This window comes from Rhopilema esculentum, chromosome 14, assembly GCF_057945365.1.
Source record: "Rhopilema esculentum isolate cy_ngs chromosome 14, ASM5794536v1, whole genome shotgun sequence".
Classification (NCBI taxonomy): domain Eukaryota; kingdom Metazoa; phylum Cnidaria; class Scyphozoa; order Rhizostomeae; family Rhizostomatidae; genus Rhopilema; species Rhopilema esculentum.
This window is the reverse complement of record NC_142828.1, coordinates 6,406,546-6,423,473: the sequence shown is the minus strand read 5'-3', so window position 1 is coordinate 6,423,473 and position 16,928 is coordinate 6,406,546. Positions and strand designations below refer to the sequence as shown.

Here is a 16,928-nt window from a genome sequence, read left to right as displayed (position 1 = left end):
ATACAATTTCTATTATTCTTTTTGCGATATAAAGTTTCAACTACAGCTTGAGCTGCCTTCGAAAAGCCAAAATTTAGTAGTCTAATTCACCACAGTTGGGTATATCACAATAGAAGGATGAAATGATGAATATTGGTTTATTTGGGTGAAGGAGGGTACCCCTTTATCCAAAGATCTACCTAAAAAGGGATCAAACAGTTTTTGAGGGCAGGGTATTGTGGTTTGTTCAAGCCCACCCCAAAGTGTTCGTCTCGGTTTGCCTTTATTGGCTTTTATGATCGATTTAATGGGTATAAGCGTCTGATATCGTTTTGACTTTTTGTTTCTGGTGTACCTTTCGAAGCTATCTAAAATTTGCAAAATCACATATCTTTAACCCTGGAGTATCTCTAACTTCTTTTTAATAAAGTTTTGTTATAAATTGCGCAATTAAACAACCGATTCATAAAGATTACCAGAATTGTGTTAACGTGTGGCTCATGATATTGATTGTGACGACCTAAGTCAAAAATTCTAGACAGAATTCTAGAGAGGAATTTTAAACAAAAGTTTAAAGTTTTATCTGGCTCGACCTTGCGGTAAGAATACTTTTGCTACAATACAAACATAAGTCAGATGATTTTTTATCCAGGAAAGCATTGTGGTAAATCCTAATCTGAGCTCAAATAAATTAGTACAATAAAAGTGTGAAGTGATTTCCATGATGAGGCCATAAGTTGAATAATTGGTGTATACTTTTCTTTCATAAGAACGTGGAGACTCGATTTTCCAAAAAATAAGAACAGCGTCAGGTCATGTTCAGCCGAGAAAGAACAATTTGTTTCTGAAAAAGACTTTATCGTGTTTACAAAACACAGCAGAATTTATCGGTTAATGAGCGCTGGGACTTAAAATCTCATGCAAAACTGTTAGTTATGTCCTTAATAGAAATTTACAGTATGCAAGTGTAGAAATATCAATGTAGGAATACGAACAACATTAAGATCTTCGAGCCTTGGTTCTTATGAAAAATGAGTGTATTGGTGGACGTGGACTTGCTACAAGTCTCTCTCTTTAAAGAAAGGGGAAAGGGAAAAATTTTTCTTTTTTCCCTTTCTTTAAAGAGAGAGACTTGTAGCAAGTCCATGGTGGACGATGTTAAATTTGTTATTGCAAGTGTCGTTGTTGTTGAAGTCTTTTCTGTCGTTGCTTTTTTTCTCAATTTAATCAGTGAGTACTTCAATCAACACATTGCAAGAATACGTTAAGAATCACCAGTCGCGTAATTGGGGCACCTGGGGCCTATATCTACGGACGAAAAGAAGTTCCCCCCGCCATTTGTGTGTAGCATGTAAACAGAATAGCAAGATAGGAAAATGATTACGTTTCTAGTTAACTAGGAAAGCTGAGTTACGTGTTTCAGTTAAAGAACTATTGAAGTTTTTGAATAAAGGCAAAGTTCAGCGAAGTCTAGAAACATTGATTATAATAAGATCTTGATTGCCCCTTTTGATCACAAGACTCAGCTATTGAACTAAGGTGCCCTAAACTGCGTCACGCCTGCAAAGATTTGGATTGGAGGGAGCACAAATTCACGACATAATTTAATCTACATTTTTCAGTTGCCATTTTTGGATTTATCAATGGAGATATAAAAATAATAAGGTAGGAAATAATTGACAAGATTTTACTTCTGACCACCAAAAACGGTACGAGATGTGTTCTAACAGGGCAACTCTCGAAATTTATGACCATTTAGATTTTTGAATTGCGGGATAAGAAAAATCTATTAGAATTCGATGAATACTTTTCGTATAAAACGACTGTATAAAACGCACCCATGTTATATTTATAAGAGGCTGAATCCAGGACCCTGATGCTTTTAGCTTGAATAAAATATGTTGTGATCGTTATGTGATTTCTAATTACGTGTTCATTGTATATTTTCTTGCAAACAGGGTTTGACAACTTTTAGTCTCGTCTTTTGTCAGTTCTGAATGCAAAAAGTGCCAATAATCCATCACGCAATTCCCGTCATAAGGGTGTGATTTTTGCGGTAAAGTTGTCAACATTATCGTGATGTGAGGATCGCTGTGATGATTGTGACGCAGGAAAAGGCACAAGTGATGTTTGTCTGTTGTGTTAGTGGGGCTTGGCAATTTCTTTTAATTAAATATGGTTTCGAAGTAATGCCGCATTCTTTAGTGTTTATGAATAACAGATGAGCCACACACACAAAAACATTATGCCCATGTCAAACTATAGTCCTTGTATACATTTAAAATTCTAGTCAGATTTGAAATCTTAGCATTTGTACTTTGTCTGATTGACATGTCTGGCTGGTACAGCAATTTGAAATAGCTTTCCAGTTCAAAAGTAAATCGGTAGGTGAAATAGCACCCAAATTCCTCTTCATCTATGTCTTTGTCGGTATATTTTACTACCCATGACCCTCCACCCCCCAGTCTGGAAGGTTAAGCTACAACACTGGGTCCAATTGCTGATTTTCAGCACTCTTACCTGCATTTCGAAATGTTTACTTGCGTATCGAAAATAACTGGATAAAATTTAATTTCCAAAAGATGGTGACAGTGGCTCCTGAGAGAAAAATGATGGAAAATCGAAGTGAATTAGCAAGAGTTGACATCATCTTTTTCTAGAACCTTGCTGGCCTCTGTATTGTTTGATTATGACAATTATTGGTGATAAAATCAACACTTGCATTTTGGCACCTGCATTTCGAAATATAAAATGTGATCTTAAGACAAACGAAAAATTTCCATTGATACCTCTAATGCTTTTAGTGCCAAAATAAATGCTTTATCGACAGGGACTGACTTTTTCCAATCAAAACAAATCATTTTTTCGAAACCTTATCCCAAACTAATGTCACTGTTTGATATGTTAATATTTCCTTGTTTGTCTGGTCGTGTCAGGTGCAGCCTGGCAAAATTTTTACAGTGTTATGCACTTCATTAAAACGTGATGCACATCAGTAGTAGAAGTTGCACTTTGCAAATTCATGAATTCGAAGACTCACCTAATAACGTTGCAAGCGGGCTGCGAGCTCTCTGTTGCGGCTAAAATCGATGCTTAAAGGTAGGCTGAGATTTCTAAATATTTGCTTTCTTTGCGCGTTTACTTGCCATTCGCAATACCATAGCTGCACTATTGTGTATAATATGAAGTCTGATAACTTTCTCTTGGCGACTCTTTAGCTGGTAGCGTGATTCCAACAACTATTTCCTTTAACTGACAGCTCAAACTATTACTGTTGATATATTGGCCATATAACATGGGTACGCGCTGCAAGTAAGCTTGTTGAGAGGGATCAACGCATCACTTTGCACTTCCCTGCATGCTATTTTCCCATACAAAGCACGGGCTCAGAATTTGCTTTGTAAGTGTAATATCCGCTGGATTACTGGGTGGCAAGTGGCCTTTCGAGGCGTGGCCGTCACTTGCACGTGACGTCAAAAAGAGCAAGGGCTTTCAGTGCTTCGAAGTTGTTTAAGGCTCTTTCAACATGTTTTTGACCAATCATAATCTCCAAAGAGTCAGCTCTAAACTCTTGAGCCCCTACTTCCTGCCTGACGTTTAAATAAGAATTAAGGAATTTCCTTATAGTCTGGAGAGAGATAACAGTTTTTTATACTCTCCTTTTCTCGCAAAAGGGCGTTTTCCTCAGATACACCTTAAAATAGAAGTTTAGAATAACGAAAATAAAATAGCTAAAACTCAAGACGAAGATTATGTTGCTTGATCTTATATAAACATAGGACACATCAACAATGAAAAAAGTATCGACCCAGGGATAATCGCTGCTCGGAAATTTGATTTCACTAATGCTTCGGGAAACAACAGTACTCGGCCCAACCCCCAGACAGTTTGACGTTTTATTCAATCTCTATAATTCCATGTCAACAATTTCAATAAAGTTGGACTGACAAAAGAGAGGCAAATCGCAGACTCCAGAAAAGTTGTCAACTTTCCTCCGACCAAAATCTTCCGCACTTTAAATGGATTGAAAATGGGCGTGGAAAGGAGATTGAAGATACTCAACTAGTCTACATGCCTCTTTATGCAAATCTGTTGTTCCAAAAAATTTAACAGTAAATTGTAGTTTGTTTTATTTTATGACTGTTATAAAGCTACATGCTTAAATAAATTAATAACACAAGTGTGTCATAATCTAAATATTAAAATTTCAAAAGTTAAAGCCTAAATTTTGGTGCAAAGCAGTTCTGCAAACATATTCATATAAAAAAGCAGGAGGTTTATAAATATTATTTGTTTTTTTTTCAATTTTTGTCTGACTGTATATCCTGGAAACTAGAGAACAATACGATTTCTTCAACTTCCTCAAACTTCCAAATTTTTGGTCATCTTCCTCAAATTCTTGACAATATTTACGACCTTCCTCCGACAGGTGGGGTCTGAGAAGGAAAATTTTAAATTTTGAAACATATCTTTTGTTAAGGGTATTAAGAAATGATGTTATATTCAAGAAAATTTTACTAAAGTGGCAGTCCTAAATATGTAACAATATTTAGGGTTCTCTATTTAGGGTCAATTAAAATATGCCAGTAATATTTGGGCTAGAGCCATACTAACCCTCCAACCCTCTCCTAATGGCCTTGTCTAATATATAAACTGGCATCACAAGGTATAAGCGACATTTTTGGAAGCAAAAGCGAGATTCTTCCAAGAAAAATTCCGTCTGGAAATATTCTACTACAGCACCCTGTTATTGATGCATATACACTTTGCAAAACAGGGGCGTCGGAACGACCAAGGGGCTAGAGGGCAGGCTTTAGTGCTCAGCTACCAACAACTCTTTCTTAACCGTCATTTTCTTTCGATCTTCTGTCGGTATCTTAAAAATCGGCTAACTTTTGGCATAAGAAATTTCTTTGCAAGTTTGAGAAATGTCGTCATAAATAAGGCACTACAGTCAGGATCTCATATGAATCTAATTGATTTCCTACAAATGGCCGGCGTCAAGAGTACTTCTATAAGAAGGGCACTTTAGTCCCTTTGCCCCTATTATAAAAGCAACAGGGGTAGTTGTCCATCCGCACCCCCCTCTCCGGCGTCCCTGTTGCAAATGCATCTCTGTTCTGTGAAAATTTCTTCTAATAGAAGTTCTATGTAGTATACCTTCATAGAAGTTCTATGAAATCGAAGAAAATCAAGAAGCGAAGCAACAGGCAAAGAGCTCTTCTGTATAAATAATGGCATGTCGAAGTATGAGAGAGCTCTTTGGCTTTCTTAGGCTTTGGCATCCAATTCTAAATTATTTGAAGTCTAAATTGCAATTTGAGTAACCGCTTGATGTAAATTTATTGAAGCTACATTCAGCAAATTTACGAGCAGCCACCAGCAATCTGGTTGACAATTTATGAGAGTCAGCGCCTAAGCATACACACTTTTTTTATAACGGGCCACTTTTTAAAGGACCTACCCGTAGAAGGCAGAACAAATTAGAACTATTCAATTTTGAGTATTTTTATAATTGCAAACATTGAAGAATTAAGAAGCCTGTTCCATTCATTTGGAGTTAAAAATCACATGAATTTTGTGTTACGAAAGTGGCTATCGATTGTTTCATTTTGTAATTTCGAGTGCTTCATTGTCCTTCTTGATTGAATTTCCACTTTTTCATATATCAAAAGTCTTTCTAGCGTTCTTTCTTTTCAACTTGTTTTCTAGCTACAGTTTAGAATATAGCGACACTGATACAGAATGCCAATGTTTTATGTGCAGTTTTCATGGCACCAAATGCGTAGTTAGCACTATAATTCGACAAAAAGGGCCAAAAATAAGGAACTTCAGTAACTACACTCTTTTTTATAAGAACCAGATAATTTTTGCCGAGTCTCGATTTTCTTAACTCTTTAATAATTTTAGGCTGATTTTTTGCAAATATTTGAGAAGTTGCATACTCAATATAATTTTTTAAACGTTTTACTAGGTAAAGTTTAAAAATGATTTATTTTTATGTTTATAAATTGCATAGTTTTGTTCTGTTGACAAGACATAAATTTCAAAATGCGAATTGCTTTTTCTTAAATTTCTCATCTGAAGCTGAGCATGTTCTAGCCTTGTTCTTATTTTTTGGGCAAATCGAGCCTCAGTATTCTTATAAAGTGTGTTCTTATAAAAAAAGAGTGTATGCCTCGGGCTAGGTTACTTTCTAATATTTTCGACCTGGCAAACTATTCTTCAAAATTGTTAGTTAACCACATATGAAATAAAATATAGACATTCTAACTATGTTAATGCTACTTTCTGGAGAATGATTAACATTGTTAATACAATACTTGCTTCACCTATCACCTCGAAAGAAAGCAGTCATTCGATATCATTCAACAAAACGAGTACTGTTGTTACTTTGCTTGAATAGGTCTCAGGTTTGTTAGGCTTGTTAGCTACCACTTTATAAGGAACCTATATGTAGAAGGCCGAAATATTTAAAGAACTTATGCTACTAAAAACGAAATCCCTAAGGAACTTCTCGATTTGAAAATTTTTATATCTGCAAGCATCAAGAACTAAAAAGCTGGTTCCATTCATTTGTAGCAAATACTCGCATAGATTGTTTGCTATTCGTTTGTCAAGTGCTTCATTGAGTAGTTTCCTCATATGCTGTCTCGCCCCTTTATTTTATATATTTAGTCATTTAGGCTTATTTAGTCAAAACAAATTAAGGAACTATTAAAAAACTTTTGGTACTACAATTTGATGATTTAAGGTCTACGAATAAGGAAGTTTTGGAATTAGGCCTTGAGGTAGGTTTCTTATAAAAAAGCGTGTATAAACTTGTGTTATTAGAATCTCTTTTATAAGGTCACATATGAACAATTATTAAGAAGCCTCAAGTATCCAATATATAAGAGTATCAAGCCTTGGCTGAAACTATATTTTTTTATAAGAGCAATTTTATAAGAACACGAGTCTCAAAATTTGTCAGAAGTTAAGAACAAATTAAGAACAAGAAAAGGCTGCAGGATGCAAAAATGCAATTTTTAGAAAAGATGAAAAAAAAACAAATTTCTGGCCATCTAGAGCTGTTTTGTTGGCGAATTTTCAAACTTGTCGGCAAATAAAGGATGGCTCAATAACTACTTTACAAATAGAGCATGTACACATCCACGATTGTACTGCTTACATCCTGATAACGTAAGCACAAATTAGGATCAATCTAGCCTCAATGTTTTGGAAAAAGTGAAGAACAGCCAGCCTGAACGTCAACTGGCTAGTTTTTACAAAAAAAATTGTATTTGGTTCTTATAAAAGATAGCGTAACATGACATATGGTCGACATTGCTTTATTTGCGACACTAGATCTCAGGATAGGGTATATGCAGTGGTGTAATGCTAACAAGGGGGGCTCTTGCCCAAAATCTTGCGAAAAACAATAGCAAAAGTAGAGATTTGCCAATTTTCGGCATCGACAAGGGGAGCTCAGCCCCCTGAGACCCCCTTGCTCTACACCCCTGGGTATATTGCGGGTATGAAATTATATCGAAGTTCCTTGGTTCGTATAACTGAGTGCTAAGTGAGATTATATAGAAATTTTTATGTAGTATTTCTCTCTTCATAAGTCCTCGAATCATGTAATACTAAAAACATCGATATTTATAACACAGATACTAACATTTAAGTGGAGGAAAGAGAGGAGGTTGAAAGGGGGGCGGACAGAAAATCTAGACACCGTCTACATGGGATTGTAAAGACTTTTTCTGCGCAACAGCAAAACTCTTTTTTAATTGAACTGCGTTCACTTTTGTGATAACAAAATTTGATGGCCTTGTTTCAAGGGTGTAGCTTTACAGAGTTTTCAATTCACATAACTACAACTGCTTAAGCTTGTGACATGTCACAATTTTTTCAAATATAAACTAGTATGATTAAATTATCATTGAAATTTAAACAAAGCAAAAACCACAAAGATACTATAAAATAGGAGAAGTGAACAAAGGTGAATTGGAAAGACGTGCTTTATAAAGAAGGAAACAGAGATTACTTGGCTTTTTCAAGGGCTACAGTATTTGGGTACTGACAGTATAAAAAGGACATGAAGGTCACTTTTTCTGGCCTTTAATAGCCATTGCCAAGGGGGGGGGGGGCACTTATACTGGCATTAAACATCATGTTATAAGACGAAGTAGTTGGATGGGCCATGGAATGTTTACTGGTAGGGTGCAAGTAGAAAATAGTTTTTAAAAAGTCTGGAGTTTCTCTCTGGTCTGACGGTTTTTACACAAAAGATTCGGAATTAGTTCGCGCTTACTCTGCAAAGTTGGTGGCTGGCATAAATTAACAAAATCACCGATAGCGATTTGATTCAAAGACCTCTCCCTCGACAACCTGGTGCAGAACACAAACGAAACTTTTCTAGTGCTACCCCTGTGTTGATGAAACAAATTTCAAATAATTGTCTCTGGTTCTGATGTTTTAAAATTATATTCGACACGGTAAAAAAATCATCCTGATTGTTTTTTCAAGTGTGCGTTTGAAATCAAAAAGGCACGTTTGTGTCAATGCTACATGCTAGCAATCCCGACAAATGAAATGTTTATGTCTAAATGGTTACCTTCCAAGGAGAGCTAATAAAATAACTCAAAAACATCGAAAATAGTATACTTTCCAAAATCATTAAAGAAGCAAGGTTAGCGTTTGGCTGGATCAGAAAATCACAATAAAGATACCTAACACAAATAAAAATAATCATTAAGAATTTTAGGGAAAGAAAATGCACAAACCTCATTTGCCAGCAGCTGCCTTCTGTTTCCGAATACGTGAGAATTCTGAAAAAGAGATTTTGAGATCAATAGATTGACAGAGTCTGCTTACTCTATTGATGCTTTGATATCGCTAGTACTTCCTTTTGGAAGCCGCAGACGTGTTTATAGACAATTCCAGGAAAACAATTCATAATAGGGGGTAGTGCCACTCCTATAGAAATAACCTACTGATACTTCCGTAGTACCACTGCGTCATAGCTATTGAATTGTAATCGTTGCTGTTGCCGTTCCACAAAGTGTGAATGAGCGATTTGACGATTGAATTTGAGCTTCATTTTATTCTGTTTCCGAGAAACATTTGATGAATGACACATGAACGAAGATTACCTTAACCTGTTGACATTACAACGTTTCGAAAATGATTCATGCTGAACTGACTTGAAGAGGTCTTATTTGTCAGTGAATATATAGATAAAGGATAGAGACAGATAAAGTGACATTGGTACTGATGATGATGATGATCTTTAGAACTTAATCACTCTACTGCTTTAAACGCCGAATACCAGAAACCTCTCGCTGCTTGAGAAAAAGCAAAAGAGATTGGCTTGACATTAGCAATGAAATAACATGCTTTGGTTGTAAGTTTAAGTTTTTGCAGTTATAATCTGTTGCCTGTAGCTTTCTGCTGGAAACAGTTAGTGGAATCTTTCATTCTGTTTTCTAACAATTGACATTTCGGTCTCGATTCCAGTCACCTCCATCCACTTTTATGTCAAATACTTCCTGTTCCAATTCATTTTGCGTTAGAATACACGATGAGAAGCAGATACAACATGTCTTTTGATGGATTTTCAATTTATAGATGAAAAGCTTTATCATTCTTTACTTAGTCTAGTGCCATATGCTGCTTCCATTCACGAAGGATGCTATTTGAGAGTGGGACATATAAGTTGCTTCAAATTTAAATTCTGCTAGTGGGGGAACAAGTGATAAGCACATTTCGCTATCTACCAGAGGAACTCAATAATCTTATCCTTGAAAACCAAAACTGTCAAATTTTTAACAATTAATTGTAATATTGGTTATGTCATTGTTTCATTGTCTCTTTGTGAGTTATTGCAAACTGTTGTTTGTACAATGTGCTTGTATGTCAATCTGGGTGTGTCGTTTTAGTCATGAGCATAATGTAACAGTGAATTGTATTGTATAGGGACATTATTATTAGTGCGTTGTTAGTTTTGGAGTGGTCTAACTTATGTTACAAACGGCTTCAATGTTCCTTAGTCAACAAAAAACAATTGTGGTAGAAAAAAATTCTTACATCGAAAGTATTATGCTCTCTCGTTAATAAATCAATTATCTAGACATTTATATCCGATCTTAAGCAAATGCGTCTTAAAAAAACACAATTGACCAGATCTTTAGATGCTGTGGAATTCATCAAATTATTCAGGGAAGATTTTTGAAATAACAAGTAAACGAGCGCTACCCTGTAAAACATTTAAACGTTTTTAGAGCGAAAAAAAAGAATTCGAGTAAAATCTTATATGAATGTTCTCAACAAAAATACTTTATAAGACCTCCGATGCTCCTGTTTTTTATCAAAATTAAAATGTGCTTCAAGATAGTTTTTCACTTTTAAATCAATGTAGAGACACTGAAAGAGTATTTTCAATGTTCAAATTTAGCAGAGATATCGGAAAATGGTAGTTAAAAGGAGCTAGTCCCCTCATCCAGCGTTCGTTGCAACATCCTAGAATGCCAAGGACCCCTTTTGCAAAGATTCAGAAAAAGATTCATGAAACAATTAAACATAATATTTTGTCTATACAACTTAAATAACTGAAGATATTGGCTTTCTTTAACTTGTAAGAAGAGTGTTTGTTCATGCCAGATTCTTTGTTACTTTTATCTTCTCTGCCGCACAAAAATTTCACAGTCACCACAAAAGAAAAGAGTAAGCTCGGGTTGGGTCAAAGTATGAAATCCTTCAATCCTCAGCACTCAAATACATATGCCTTCAATATATTTGTTCTTTGCTTGAAGAACGTTCCTCGAGAAACGTCAAATAGCAGCCACGAAGAACAACAACAAAGATGTTCCTCAAGAAAGGTTGTTTTGATCTTTGAGCTTCATTCCTTGGATATATTCGCACGGCTACAAAGCACATGTTAAAGCTTAATCTTAATCGCATTGTTAATAAGTTGGAAATTTTCTCGCACCATTTGTTTCAATTTTTTAAATCTAGTTGATCTCGACTCTTCATCGAACAAATAGCAACATTATATTTGATGATTAAATAATATAAGGATATTTAATGAATAATGAGAGCCTTAGTGTTAATCCCGATATCCTATACAGGGGTGCAGTAGGAGGGGGCTAATTGGGACGGGGGGGGGTGGCTAAAGAAACAATTTTCTAAAATTTCCAAAATTTTCGACAAACTTCGTGCTTCTGGCTGGCTGTAGCCGCCTGCCCTTGGCCACAGGGCTGATCCTTCAGTATCATATGGCTGCAGGTTGTCACGGAATAGTAACATTTCCCCATAATTTTCCCATAAGAGTTGGTTTTAAATAGCAACAGGAAAATAAAAGAGGAATGAAAACTACAAAATTTGGTTGGAGCAGATATTCAGTGTGAGCAAAGGCGTGGTTTCTTGATTAAAAAATGTACGTCATTTCTGCCCTCTGTATGCTTAAAAAAATCTGTATGATTGCCAAAACGTATCGCAACCACAATAAAAAGCCACTTTGCAAAATGTTTCACATTAGATCCAAAATCTAGAGTTTCCCGGCATGACATTTGGATAAATGCAGAAGTATCGGTGTCCAAGGTCTTCCAAATTAGATCTGTTTCTGACGTCAGAGGAATTCATCTACAACATGGTAATTTTTGTGGCCAGGATACAGTTTCCGCAATCCCAAAGAAGCTGACAGATTTACGAAATGCTAGATTATTTGATTTATGCTATGCATACTTTGATAAGCGTATTTGCAGAGGCATAGGGACGAGACACAACGCCTTTATTGGAGCTTTTGTGGAACAAGTTTGAAGTCACTAGTGTAATGAAAAAATTAATGACACGAGAAAAGGCCACAAATTGCCTTTATGGTGACTAAATGAAATTTAATCTGAGTTAATTTCATGAGAGGCTTTTGAGCGCTAACTAAATCGCTTGAGATTATTGTTATTACTTATTCGTTATGTTTTCTTGTGCCACGCTTCCTCGCATTTTTCTTGTACCTGCCCTACTAGTTTAGGCCTACTGGTCTTTCGGCCTACTGAGAAGTTGGTTTGTTAAACTAGTGTTAGACGTGTGTTTCGTGGCGTTTTTATTCCTTGGTTAATCTAGGGGTATTTAAGGTTTTGGCATAGCGTGAGTCTCACCTTGCTTGGTGAAGCCACAATACAACTAGGCTGTTTTATTGTATTTTCCAAGCCCTCCCTCCCTCATTTTGTTTCTTTATGCAAAATGCCCTTTTAGTATAGCTTTGCGTGTTGAGTTTCTTTTATGGAATCTTTAAAACCTCTCATACCTTTCGGCATCTTTTATGCTTTTTAGCGTTTTCTGATGCTTTTAGGTAGGACTGGTGCATCGGCTATTAGTGGGGAAAAGAGGCTTTTCCTGTCCATTCCCTCCCAGTTATCAATCATATTTGGGGGTTATTGTGTAACTTCCCTTAGTAACCCCTTCATTGTAGGTTGAGCGATTTGCGCCGATGCACCAACGGCCCAACTCGCTCTCAATGATGTGGGAACGTAGCCTCATGACTGACCTTCTGATGTCTATGGCAGTTTTTCTGAGGGAGCTTTATGCCTTTTATATTGCATTGGTATTTTACTCTCGAGTTAGTAAATTAACAACAAAGAAAATGAATCTTTCATTACGGGTATGCATTTCACGCCCATTTCCCAACCAATACAGACCAGTGTGTGCATCAAGACCATCTAGTGTGCATCAAGAGACCCTTGAATAACACAGCATGCTCAGTTGCTTATGAACTGCAATTCATTAATCCACTCTGAAAAATACGTTCGTTTCATCATTGCAAACAAATCTAGAACTGTACTCCAATTAAATAACGTGCATATATGGGTGGTTTCGGAATTATTTGGAATATTGATAGGATTCATATTCTGATATAGTACCTACCCCACCTCAAAGCAATGTTAGTTGAAAAGCCTGAAAGTTTGTTGAGATATGGTTGACAATAAAACAGCTTTTGTAAAGTTAGTGATTATGTGCAAAAATAAGCGTTCTAAAGAAGAATTTAATTTCAAGTCTTGAAAAGCATTTAACTGAATAGTTCTTAATGCTTAATGTCAATAATGAAGCCACTAATTTAACAGATAAAATTAGCCAAGGATAAGCCAATGATTCCCAACTACTAGCAAAGAAGAGATTCTCCTCAATATACGTAGATACAGTATTGTTTCCGTATGCAAATGCAAAGATCAATTAGTATGGTATAATCTTGTACTGTGTTTTGTCTTTTACAGGGCCTTCTCCTCCAACATGTCAATAACACCATGAAGTCTAAGTCTAGCGTCCTTTCCATTTACGACTTCAGAGTTTCTCATTTTTGTTATCATGATTCACTAAAAGGAACCACATACTGAATTTTGAAACATACTAATGCTTTTCGTCTGGTAATCTTAGGTCCCCAATAAGCGACCCTCTCCCCCCGCTTATTAAATTTTCAATTTTTGTAGGACAGCTCTTCAAAAAGGGTTAACAGTTGTGGTTGAGTTGGTTGGTAAAAGAAGTAGGACATTATTGTTCCTTTCTGTTTTGATGTTTAAACTATCATCTTGATGTTTACAAATATTTTTCCTTTAACACTGCTTGGTACTCTTTTACACCAAATTTCCATCCTCTCCCCGCTTATTTCGACCCCCCGCTTATTGAGTTTCAAAAATTTCCAGCCCCTCTTCCCCCGCTTATTAGAAACCCCGCTTCCTAGGACCCCCGTTTATTCGGAACCTAAGAGTACGCTTCAGAGTATAAAAAGTTAAAACATAGATCGAAACCTTTAAGCTAGGAAATAACCAAATTGTGGATCGAAATAGGCCAATCAGAAAAGGAGCACATGACTGAAAATACCACCATGTACCACCAAGCCTGCCGAGAGGAAAGGGAAAGAGGGCAAATTGCCAAAAGGCCTCGAGGTTCAGGGGCCTTCTTTAAGTACTAAACTCAACTTTAAGGATTGGATGAACAAAACGTGACGAGCGTATGCCTTAAAAAGTTACACGTTTTAAACTATATCATGAAAATGACTGCAAGAAATATTATGAAATGTATTTTAAGCTTATTTAAAGGGGATGGTTGATAGGCTATGAAATGCTGGCACTAGATATACCTTCTATGTTTGCTGAATCGAGCATTCAAGAGGAAACAACATTTCTCGAATTCTCTTAAGTTTACATAAAAAGATAAAATTATGAATGGAAAAAATAAGGCAGTTAAGGCGGTAAATGCAACGGACTTGCCATGTATGTGTACTGTATTTTTGTGCAACCATTCAAGTATTGGCTAGACAGCTGAATGTTGACCGCAAATGGTCAGTTTTGTGATAGGTCGATTTAAAATATATACGATCACATAATAAGGTAAAAGCCATAATTGTGTTTTTAAGCAGGGTAGTCAAGCTGTATACACATTGGGGGTTAAAAGAACTTTCCGCCGATTTCCTTAGCCGTTAAAATAGAGACTTCATAATATTTGGGCCAATTTAGGATATTTGTTTATAAACAAGGGAAATTGGAGATATTATGTAAGTGAGAGGTATTATCCATACCACGGAAGTGGTACACTTACCTTTGAATGTTCGACACAAGATCTTTAATAATTTACAGTATGAAAAAATTTTCAAAGAATTTTAATAAATACAATGTGTTTATTCGAAGAAAAATGTATCAACACAATATTTATCACATTGGGTGTTCGGTGTTGTGGATAGGCCAATGAAGAAATCAAGAATGTTTGACATAGTCAGAAAGCGGTGTGTTTAGTTAGAAGGCTTGTAAATAGCCAAACTCTTTCGCATATGAAATTATGTAGAAAGATAACTTTATTGAATGCATATTGACTGCAGTAATTGAAGCTAGTTCATGACATATGCAAAAAAGTCTGTATGAAATGTGGTTTTTATATATAAGTTAAACTCTTGGGATCTTTAACAGCGCCAAGTCACGTGCTATTTGGAAGAAACATATTCTGCTATTTATAACCCTTCTTTCTATTAAAAATATTATATTCTATTTAAAATATTCTGAACTATTCACAAGTTTGGCCGCGCACTTAAAAATGATATAATGAACATGAAAAAGCCTAGTAAACCATTTTCTTGAATAAACGCATCTTGGGATCGTAATGTAATTTACGTCTAAAAAAATTAAGAATTATGCTTTATAATTATTCTTTTGTGTTATCAATCAATTTTAGAATGAAAAATTGATCATTATGGTTGAAGAATTCGAATAAAACTGTCGACAAGAAACCGCGCTCTAAAAGGATTTGAGGAACCAAAGTATTGATCTCCCTGTTTTTCTTTACGACGGGATAGAAATGATTTTTTACGAAAATTAACAACCCCTTTCTTGTTCAATTGCAGATTAATTTCTCTATTTCATTTCTTTTTATCTTACGTTTATGCGGTTTTGGGTACATTGCCTTAAAAAACTTTTGAAAAAGGTTTAGTACACAAGTTTATTGATTTCACTCTCAGTTTCCAAAGGTCTAGCAATCATATTTTCTAGAAATAGGTCCACCCTTGTATGCCCCTTGTCACGAATCGGGTTGTTTCAGTGGATGAAGACAGGTCCAGTGTCTAGTCCATTCACCTTCCTTGACAACAATTTTTGCTTTACCATAGATCACTACAGTTAAGTCAAATTGAACTACGTTACGATTAATTGAAAAATTCGAATACACGCTTTTTTTGTTATAAGGAACTACTTTATAAAATACCTACATGTAGAAGGCCGAGATATTTAAAGAACTTACTGCTACTAAAAACGAAATCACTAAGGAACTTTTCGATTTGAAAGATTTTTAAAACTGCAAGCATCAAGAACTAAAAAGCTGGTTCCATACATTTGTAGCCAATACTCGCATAGATTGTTTGCTATTCGTTTGTCAAGTGCTTCATTGAGTAGTTTCCACATATGCTGTCTCGCCCCTTTCTCTATTAAGTGTAAGGGCTTATTTAGTCAAAACAAGTTAAGGAACTATTAAGGAACTTTTGGTAGTATAATTTGATGATTTGAGGTCTACGAATAAGGAACTTTTGGAACTAGGCCTTGAGGTAGGTTCCTTATAAAAAAACGTGGAGTCATCTTTGCTTGTATTAGGCGCATAGACCTAAGGGCCGGGGTTGCAGGGGAAACATGTTCCATTATCTTGAAACAAAGGTTAAGTGCCTATTTTCAGCTCAGTGCGGTGTCCCTTTTTGGCTACATGAGTCCCAGCCACTTTTTGAAATGGTTTCTACGTGAGTGAATGTGTGATGCAATGCTATTTTCGATTCCTTTGTATTAGCTTTGCGATTGTTATTGTTTCTTTGAAAAAGAGGTTTAAGACAGCGAATTGACATCCTCATCTGTCTAAAATAGCTGTATTTAGTCGATGATGTTGGTCAGGAGACCATTATAAGCAATATTTGTAACAAATTGAATCGAAATAATAACATGACCAATTTCAAATAAAGAAAAGGACACGAACAAGATTTAGTTTGTCAAACTTTCTTTTCTCTCCATTGAAGCAATCGGGCTTTTGTCCACAATTTACAAATTCGATTTATTGTTAGAAGAAATATGTATTGTTCGGTCTCGACTATAAACTGCAGAAATCATATCAAAGATATTGGTAAGAAGATGGCTTTATTGCCTGAGGGGACCACCTTACTGGCAAATGGCTATGAAGATGACCTTCTAAGTTATATCTTTCTGACGATTCTTTGGTTTCTGTTGGGAAATTTGGGTATTAAAGTCTTTTGTTACTTTAGTCTTTTGAAAATCGAGCGTTTATCAATGCTGTTTAACAAGATAGTTTGCCCCGTTCAGTAGATTTTTTATAAAGATAGCATTATTATGACCAACGACTTTATGAAAGTTTAGGGAAAACGGAAAACCAAACCGGAATGAAGTTTATAAAAAGGCTTTCACTTGGTCCATTCAAAGATCAATTAGATTAGT

The 16,928-nt window shown here is 35.7% G+C and overlaps 1 protein-coding gene across 4 annotated transcripts in view; it reads right to left on the bottom strand.

The window, feature by feature from the left end:
* Positions 1 to 16,928, bottom strand: part of LOC135696548 (uncharacterized) — a 71,587-nt gene that overhangs the window by 25,613 nt on the left and 29,046 nt on the right. For 3 of the 4 annotated variants that reach the window (XM_065215974.2, XM_065215975.2, XM_065215976.2), the window contains exon 2: positions 8,748 to 8,792. In XM_065215974.2, the coding sequence (XP_065072046.1) occupies positions 8,748 to 8,792 (45 nt within the window). Of the gene's footprint in view, positions 1 to 3,019; positions 3,462 to 8,747; positions 8,793 to 16,928 lie in introns of those variants that run through there. The other variant, XM_089112397.1, reaches the window with a different exon arrangement.